This window comes from Acanthochromis polyacanthus, chromosome 7, assembly GCF_021347895.1.
Source record: "Acanthochromis polyacanthus isolate Apoly-LR-REF ecotype Palm Island chromosome 7, KAUST_Apoly_ChrSc, whole genome shotgun sequence".
Taxonomy (NCBI): domain Eukaryota; kingdom Metazoa; phylum Chordata; class Actinopteri; family Pomacentridae; genus Acanthochromis; species Acanthochromis polyacanthus.
The window spans coordinates 29,164,624-29,173,643 of record NC_067119.1 but is presented as its reverse complement, the minus strand read 5'-3'; the positions used below and the strand labels follow the sequence as shown (position 1 = coordinate 29,173,643).

At 41.8% G+C, this 9,020-nt stretch overlaps 1 protein-coding gene across 2 annotated transcripts; it reads left to right on the top strand.

Moving 5' to 3' along the window:
* The first annotated feature begins 1,613 nt into the window (after nucleotides 1–1,613).
* Nucleotides 1,614–6,993, top strand: tbx16 (T-box transcription factor 16). 2 transcript variants are annotated; one of them, XM_022217208.2, is made up of 9 exons: nucleotides 1,614–3,750; nucleotides 3,906–4,062; nucleotides 4,173–4,275; nucleotides 4,640–4,804; nucleotides 4,903–5,049; nucleotides 5,130–5,200; nucleotides 5,312–5,400; nucleotides 5,487–5,700; nucleotides 6,159–6,993. In XM_022217208.2, the coding sequence occupies exons 1-9, from the start codon at nucleotides 3,735–3,737 to the stop codon at nucleotides 6,595–6,597; spliced, it is 1,401 nt and encodes a 466-aa protein (XP_022072900.2). In that variant the 5' UTR covers nucleotides 1,614–3,734; the 3' UTR covers nucleotides 6,598–6,993. The 2 variants fall into 2 exon arrangements, with proteins under 2 accessions (XP_022072900.2, XP_022072899.2); XM_022217207.2 differs by having other exon boundaries at nucleotides 1,614–4,062.
* Nucleotides 6,994–9,020: the final 2,027 nt, after the last annotated feature.

Below are 9,020 nucleotides of genomic sequence, written 5' to 3'. Positions count from 1 at the left end.
CCATAAACGGTGATGCCCGTGGATTCTGCGTGTATGTGGAGGGCGCACTGGAAATAAAGCCCCTCTCAAAACAAGAAAAAAACTTATTTCAAGGAACTTTTACCTTGAAATGAGTGGGAAAAAATCTGCCAATAGAACAAGTGAAAATGGCTTGGTAAGATTTCTTGAAACAAGATATGATATTTAGAATACTGAGATCTGAAAATTAGCTGGAAAACTTATTTTAAGCTGCATTTGACCAGGATTGTCAAGCTGAGGTGTTTTAACCCTCCTGTTGTCTTCATTTATGGCAATAAAAAAATATATTGTTGCCTTGTCTGAAAAAAATCAAAAATTTGGAAAAAAATCCCCAAATTTATAAAAATTTGCAAAATCTTCAGGAAGAGAATTCCTTAAAAGTTTCCCTTAAAAAATATATATATTTTTAAGAAAAAAATCCCCAAATTTGGCAGGAAATAAAAAATTTAAATAAATTGAAATTGTAAATATTTTTCAAAAAATAAATGAAAATCTTCCAAAAAAATCCTAAAAATATCTAAAGTGAGTACATATATTTCAGTGAAAGTTCTAATATTTTCTTTAAGAACATTCTGGGGAAAAAATCAACCAAAATCCAGCGAAATTCGCTGGATTTTGATTGATTTTTTTCCCAAATGTTCTTAAAGAAACATTTTTTTGAACATCTCTTTTTTGTCCATCAAAAAATGTTCAGAAAATTGGGGGCAAACCATTATCATGTGTTTTGGGGGTGTCCTAGGATTCATGGTTTTTGGAAGGCGATCAGAGGTAGCATGGAGAAGGTTTTAGGAATCACGACTGATCTTTCTTTCCAGGTCTTATACTTCGGTAAGATGCCACCACAACTTACTGGTTACCCTAACTAGAACTCTGCTGGTTGCCACTAAAAAAGCCATTCCAAAAAAAATGGCTATGTCAGGACTCACCATCTATAGAAGAGTGGTTTAATGTGGTGCATGATATTTATGTAATGGAGAAAATAACATTTACATTGAGACTCAAAACAGATATGTTTGAGAAATGTTGGAATGGTTGGATTGAGTTTATCAGCCCATATAGATCAGACTTTAATTGATGTAAACTGAAATATGACCCTCCCTGGTTCTCAGCTACACAGGTTTATTTGTTTTTGTTTTATTTGTCTTTGTTTAGTCGGATAATCTCTTTTTCTGGTGTGCATGTAGGTGTTCTATTTTTTACGATTATTAAACACCTGTTTTGTACGCCTGTTCATTTATAAATTTGGAAAAAAAAGTTTGTAATGTACGCTTGTGAGAAACTGTGTATCTGCTGACATATTTATGGAATAAAAAGAGAATTTCAAAAAATGTTCAAAAATTTCCAAAGAAATTTTGAAAATGCAAGTTTTCACTGTGAATTTGTTTATATTGTTTTCCCCACATTTTCAAACTTTAAAACGGGTCAATTCAACCCGCAGGACGACACGAGGGTTAAACTTATTTTGAGTTTTCTTGTAAAATTCAACTCAAAACAAGATAATTTCAAGCATGTTTGACTTAACAAGATATTTAAGATGCATTGTGTTTAAACAAGTCCCTCCATCTTGCTGAAATGTCACTTGTTACGTGAATTTATCTTAAATCAAGTGGGATGAGACATTTTGACTAAAATAAGACAAACAGACTTGGTAAGATTTTGAGTTTTTGTAGTGTGGGAGGACGGCCGGCTTGGTGCTGTGGCAGGACTTTATTGTCCCATTCAGGCCTGACTTGGGCTTGTGGTGCTAACTGGCTGTTAATTGCCTGCCCATACACAGGGTTCTGTCCACAAGCAGAAAAACCAGCTCCTTCAAGGGAAACCAGCCTAATGAGATTATCTGTCAGAGCGTGGGTCTGTCTAGACACCCCAATACACAACTCCCCCTCCTCACCCCGACACTCCCTGCGGCCCTCACAGGCTGCAGAAGATGCCCTCAAGTAAAAGCTACCTGCAGAAATAGTGCATGTTATCATCACACCATTATGGGTTTACACAGAGGTTCCCTCCCACTGAAAGGAGAAAGTGGAGGAAGCAGAAAATTCTCTTAATTTATGCACTTTTGGATCAATGTATTGGATTTTATGCAATCAAAGTATGAGGACAGTTCATAAAACTCCTGCTCACAGATCTTGGTGCATTATTCTGTTTATTTCCACTGCAGTTCTCTCTGATGTGCCAAAAGAACACTGCAAAAACTCAAAATCTTACCAAGTCTATTTGTCTTATTTTTAGTCAAAATGTCTCATCCCACTCAATTTAAGATAAATTCACTTAACAAGTGACATTTCAGCAAGATGGAGGGGCTTGTTTGAAGACAATGCATCTTAAATATCTTGTTAAGTCAAACAATCTTGAAATTATCTTGTTTTGAGTTGAATTTTACAAGAAAACTTAAAATAAATGTAATCCTCGTGTCATCCTCCAGGTCAAATTGAACTGTTTTAAAGTTTGAAAATGTGGGGGAAAAAATATTTTCTCACTGAAACTTCTGATGTTCACATTTTCAGCATTTTGGGGAAATGTTTGAACATTTTTTAGTGGAAACAAAGAAATGCTAAAAATCTTTCTTAAGAACATTCACAAAACAATCAACCAAAATCCAGCGAATTTCACTGGATTTTGGTTGATTTTTTTGTGTGAATGTTCTTAAAGAAAATCTTAGAGCTTTTACCGATATATATGTAATCACTTTAGATATTTTTAGGATTTTTTGGAAAATATTTACAAGAAATTTCTTGCCAAATATGAGGGATTTTTTAAAAAATAAAACTTTTGAGGGAAACTTTTAAGGAATTTTTTGCCGATTTTTTTCAGACAAGGAAACAATATTTTTTGGTGCCTGTAAATGAAGACAACAGGAGGGTTAATACATCTGAAATTAGGAGGTTACATGAAAACAAAAATCTATTTTTGAGTGAAAAACTGCTTCATTTTATTTTTTAGCATATCTGGCTTATTTGAAGACACCTATGCTTGACAATCTTGGTAAAATGCAGCTTAAAATAAGTTTTCCCAGCTAATTTTAAGATCTCAGTATTCTAAATATCACATCTTATTACAAGAAATCTTACCAAGCCATTTTTCTCTTGTTCTATTGGCAGATTTTTTTCACTTATTTAAGGTAAACGTTACGTGAAATATATTTTTTTCTTGTTTTGATAGGGGCATGTTTTCCAGAGAATTATGCTGGCTGTTTACCACGTTGCACAAACACACTAAATGGCATTCTGTGTGTGCTTATGTGTGTGTGAATGATGTTTACACAGATTGTGGTGCCGCTGCCAGATCTGCTCTGCAGCAGGGAAGTGCATCCATATTTGTTTTAAAGTCTCTTAGCAGTTAATAAAGATGCATTTCCTCCATCCCCCTTCCTGTGGGGACGGTATCAAGGCTCTGTTAAGTCTCTTTGATTTCCAGTGTCCTCCAATCACAGCAGGACACCGACTCAGCTCTGTGTCACTTCAAAGCCTGGGAATGGCCCTCCTGGCCCCACCCACACCAGGACTCCCCTTAAAAGTCATGGTCACCTCATCCTGCAGGACTCAGCACCTCTGAAATATCTGCTGCAACAAGTCCGACTGACCTTCTGACTCCTTCTGCTGCTGAATTTTGCTTTCTCACATGAGGCAGAGCAGCGCTGAAGACACGCTTTGGATATCTCTGACTCTTGGATTGTTTATCTTCATTTTGTGCAAAAAACTTCTCAAGCTTGAAGAATGCAATCCATCCGAGGTGAGTGTTACTTGACCTTTATTGCTTTTACAGGGGACTTTTTGGCCAGTATTTTCTCATTTTTCCAACTAGTTTTGTCTTTTTTGACCTTTCTTGACCACGGATTCTACCACCTTCAGTCATGTTTGGCTATAATGAATCGTATTTCCTTTTAGACTTGAAGTCCAACTTCAGCGGCCCTCCTCCCTCCTCCATGGCTGCCGGCCCTGATGCCTACCTTCAGGGCAACATCAGGATGACTCTGGAGGACCCTGAACTCTGGAAGACTTTTCATGAAATAGGAACAGAGATGATCATCACTAAACCGGGCAGGTAAGAGAACAGAAAAATTAGATTTAGTGCAAAATGTTGGGAAATTTTCTCTTTTGTGTCTCAGAAGTTTGCTCATTTTTCCCACTTGTGTTCCGTTCTTTGTTTTCCAGGAGGATGTTCCCACATTGTAAAATCAATTTATCTGGCCTTATTCCATGTGCCAAGTACATCTTACTGGTTGACATGGTCCCTGAGGATGGTTTTAGGTATAAGGTAAATGATTTTTCATTGACTGTTGAGATCAGCTATCATTCACTCAGGAAAGTTTCATTTCTTTTACTTTCCTACAATGAAAAGTAACCTTGACTTCCCTCTTGTCTGTAGATGTCCCTAAGTTGATTCCAGCATCCCCAGACAAGACATCCCCTGTTTGTCACCCCCCTCCCCCCCTCTCCCCTGACATTGTACATCAAAGGGTGCTATCTCTTCCTGTTTGTTTATCCCCTGCTGGGAGCCCACTGTACTACCCCCTATCTCCGTGGGTGGTACTGGCCGGCCGTCAATCTCCACTCTGCCTGGGAAGAAGATGAAGATTCTCCAATAGAGGCTGACAAATTATCTGTCTCCTTCCTTACAGTGGAATAAAGAAAAATGGGAGGTGGCAGGAAAAGCGGAGCCTCAGCCTCCCTGCAGGACCTACCTCCACCCAGACTCTCCAGCCCCGGGGAGCCACTGGATGAAGCAGTCCATCTCCTTCCTCAAGCTCAAGCTCACCAACAACACGCTCGACCAGCACGGCCATGTAAGTACACGAGACACGGTGCCACGAGAAGTTTTTGAAGGTTGTTGGAGAGTCCATGTTCTTCGATTGCATGGTCAAACATCTCATCCTCTGTGCAGATCATTTTACACTCCATGCATCGCTACCATCCACGCTTCCACATTGTCCAGGCAGACGACCTGTTCAGTGTCCGCTGGAGTGTTTTCCAGACGTTCACCTTCCCTGAAACGTCCTTCACTGCAGTCACCGCCTACCAGAACACCAAGGTGGGTTTCTGTTAAACCAACGCTAAGTTCTGCTCAGATATTACACACAGAGACTTAAAGTTTAATCTCTCCTCCTGCAGATCACAAAGCTGAAGATCGATCACAACCCCTTTGCAAAAGGATTCCGGGATGAAGGCACCAATAAAAAGAGGTGGGTTTGAAATTCAGGAACTAGATTTCGTAAAACATTTGGTTAGAGTTTTTATTGTATTGAAGATATTGGTGGTAATGTTGTTGAAATGATCTTTGTGTTCCTCAACAGGCGTTCCAGCAAGAACCCAGCATGTCTTGATAAAAGAACCAAGATGTCGGACATTTTGAAAAAGGACTCTGAAGAGGACAGTCCACCAGGTACCGCCTCAGGACTCTTCCTCCATTCATGTTCTTCTCTCTTGTCTTAAATTTGTATCTTTAATTGATGATTTGTGTCTTCACAGACTTCTGCCAGTCCTCATTTGATGGTTACGACGGAGAAGAAGGGGATCTGCCCAAAAGGAAAGACGACGAGTCTGTTAAAGAGGAGCGTTACTCTCCTTGGGGGGCTGAGAGGGAGCAGAATGCGAGGACGGACTCTCCTGCTGGGGCAGATACCAGAGATGTGTACAGCACCGAGCAACTGGTTCCTGCTCCAGCTTCCTACCAGCCCTACAGGTGAATACTGCTGAAGTTACGCAACTAGTATTCAGTTCTATTCAGTTTTATTTATATAGCGCCAATTACAGGTCAAATTGTCTCAAAATGCTGAGGTGCCTGTATAGCTCAACGGATTAAGCAGGTGAACCATGTACAGGGGCTGTTCTCTGACCCAGCGGCGCGGGTTCAATTCCCACTTGCGGCCCTTTGCTCCATGCCTTTCCCCCATTTCCTGTCTCTCTTGCTTCGTCTATCCAATAAAGCCATAAAAATAATATATAAGAAAAAAAATTGTCTCAAGATGCTTTACAGAACCCTGAACCTCTAGAACAAGCCCTAAGGCCACAGTGGCAAGAAAATCTCCCATTTAACAGCGAAGAAACCTTGAGCAGAACCCATCTCTTAATGTCAGGGCACTGGCCAGTTTGTCAGGTTAAAAACATCAGAGCACTGAGCGCCTCCCTTTTACTCTCCAGGTTCCACGAGTATGGAAAGTCTCCATCTCCCTCCTCCAGCATCGGCAGCAGCAACAGCGGTTCAGGACGCAGCAGCTTCGAGTCCAGGGTCCCCAACGTCGCCACCGTCCCCGATCACGACTCCTCAAAGCCCCGCACACAAGAGATCGGTCCTTCCAACTGCGGCCCCCAGCACCTCCCGGGGGCCCAGGACTACACCGGGGTGCTCAACATGACCATGGCCCAGGCGGGCAAGCCGGGGGTGATCGGCCACCACATCTACAGCCCCTACGGAGCGGAGCAGCCCCTGGGTCAGTGGAGCGGCCCGGGTCCCGCCCAGTACCCCCCTCCACACCACCTGACCGCAGACTACACCACGCAGGCTGTGCACCACGGCTATCACCATGGCAACGTGGCCGAGTGGAGCCAGTACCCGCTGTTCTCCTACTCCTGCTGGTGAGGGGATCGTTGACGTTAACTGGGTGAGAGTGACTTTACCGACGCTGCTGCCGCCATCTTGCCAGAACGCGCTCACAGCTATGAGAATGCATGTCCAAACACGGCTGAGGCCTAGATGCCTGCCACAAGAATGAAGAAGGAAAGAGGTTTACGGCGCTGACCGGGGAGGTCTCCTGTTCAGACCTGCAGGATCCAGACTCCGGTTATGCTGAGTGCAAATAAAAGTGTCCTACGCCATACTGACTGATTGTTTTAATATTTGTCTATTTATTTTGTGACTCATCTCATCTTCAGTGTAAATAATATTTTTGTAAAAATTAAAAGAATAAATCATAAGTGTGCAATTATGTCTGTTGTTAAACTGTGATGTGGAAATAAAAAAATAACAGTAACATAATATGACAATGTGTGTGTAAATACATTTTTTATTCATTGCTCACTAACAGACTCTAGATTTAAAGTACATTTATAAAAGAGACTAAAATCATGTGACAGGAATAAATTACAACATGTTTGACTTTTGCAGGTAGTTATTGTTTCTCACTTTGCTTACAGTCAATCAAACTGTGATTCTCTTTTGTCATTCCATTCTGCTTCCTGCTCAGGCCTTTAGATTTCCAGTGACCTTGTGAATCCGCTTGTTACTTTGGCTTTCATCCACTGCATGTTCTGCATACATCAAGTTTCAAGGACAACTTTATGTAGGTGTTTTTGTCAGCGGGTGAATATCTGCATGCTTTCTACCTGGCTGCCCCTGATATGTAGCACACCCTTTGGTGCTGTTTGTTTGTATTTCCTCTTTGTTGATCTAATGAGCAGCCCTCCGTAGTTTCGAGAGGCCCAGCATGCATTAAAGATGTTGCATTACTGAGACTCCGGCTCACCTGCTGGGGTTTACCCACCGACACATAAAGCATCGCACGGCCATCGTTCTCCATGTCAATGAGCCTTAAAAAGCATGAAAATAGGGGGCTGTTGGCTCCTTTTCATGACTGAAAAACACAGGCTGGGCCCATCGCCTCCGCCTTGAGTGGATATGAGCTGCTAATGACTGCTGTAAAACTCAGTGGGTGAGGAGGAAGGAGAGAGAGGAGAGGGAGGTCGTCCTTCAGGAACAGTCCTGCTGCAGTTTTATTCACCACAATTCATTATCTTTCTGAGCTGGTAGGTCCAACCTCAGACTTCCCCAGCCGCCTGTTGAACACAGTTCACTTTAATTAGGACAGGAGAGGCTGGTCTTACCAGAAATCTGCAGGTCAGAGTGATGGAGTTCAAACTCAGAGTAATATGAGAATATATTTCCCAGATGAAAGCTTTTTGATTAAACTCAGTAAATATAAGATTTGGATCTGGGGAAATAAGACGCTGAAGTGGTTTTTCCACAGGGTATTGTTGGGGATCATTCATAATAATACATAAGGGGAAGTTTGTCTCAAAGCCTTTAATGCAAATAATCTACACTTAAACTAAATATTTATCAGTGCAGAGTTTCATGGGAATTGAGTAGATATTATCACTGAAACCAAAATAGGGCATCTGGTAGGACAGAACAACGGAAAATATGCTCTGGAAAAAACAGTGGTTCAACTGGACTATGAAAGCTATGGAAACTGTGTCTTTATTCATTATATTTGAATTAATGCACATGCAGCGTGCTCTTTAGGTCTGTATTGTGTTTGTAATATAACAGTCTTGTGTTTGTCTATTCCCTGTGTTATACACCATGAAGTTAGCCTAGCCGCGCTAGACAACCCACGGCAACGAATTTAATTCTCTGCCAGAGTGGGTCTAGTTACCCTCCATAAGGCTCGAGGCTGGATTCTCCTAAAACTGGCCGGACCAATCACCATGAAGTGTAGAGTCAGAAGGCGGGCGTAACTAAGTGATGACAGAGGCGCGACGATTCTGACAGAAACAACCGGCGCACAATAAACAGTTATCTTTCGACTCGGCTTTGGCCACAGCCCTTAAAGATTTGAAGCTAAAATTCAACTTGAAAGATAAACAAAGGACGGCACTGAAGTGTTTCATTGAGAAGAAAGACGTATTTGGACTTATGCCGACGGGATATGGCAAATCCTTAACATACCAGTTGGCTCCACTGGTTGGGAAGCTAATGGGACTTAGCCACAATCCGGCGCTCTAGGAACTACGTCAGCCTATTCGTTGCGCTGATTGGTTGTATACCTACCCAATTGCTGCAGAGTGATTTGAAAGACAACCTTATAGCCCACCTCCCTCCCTGTCGAGCATTCCTACCCTTGTGTCTTAAGAGCTGGGTCTAGCGCGGCTAGGCTACCATGAAGTTACACATAGTTAGCAATAATTTGAAATGTTTTTTAACACTTTGATGCACAACATGGGTCAAAACTGATCCAAATCCATTGGAAAATGGGTAACTCCTGACCCACACTGGGCATCAAA

Bases quoted from the DNA above. Each gene is read 5' to 3' on its own strand.
- tbx16 (XM_022217207.2), top strand. From the start codon at position 3,872: ATGTTTGGCTATAATGAATCGTATTTCCTTTTAGACTTGAAGTCCAAC. The intron at 4,063-4,172 runs GTAAGAGAACAG...TTTGTTTTCCAG, and splicing joins ATCATCACTAAACCGGGCAG to GAGGATGTTCCCACATTGTA. The intron at 5,701-6,158 runs GTGAATACTGCT...TTTACTCTCCAG, and splicing joins GCTTCCTACCAGCCCTACAG to GTTCCACGAGTATGGAAAGT.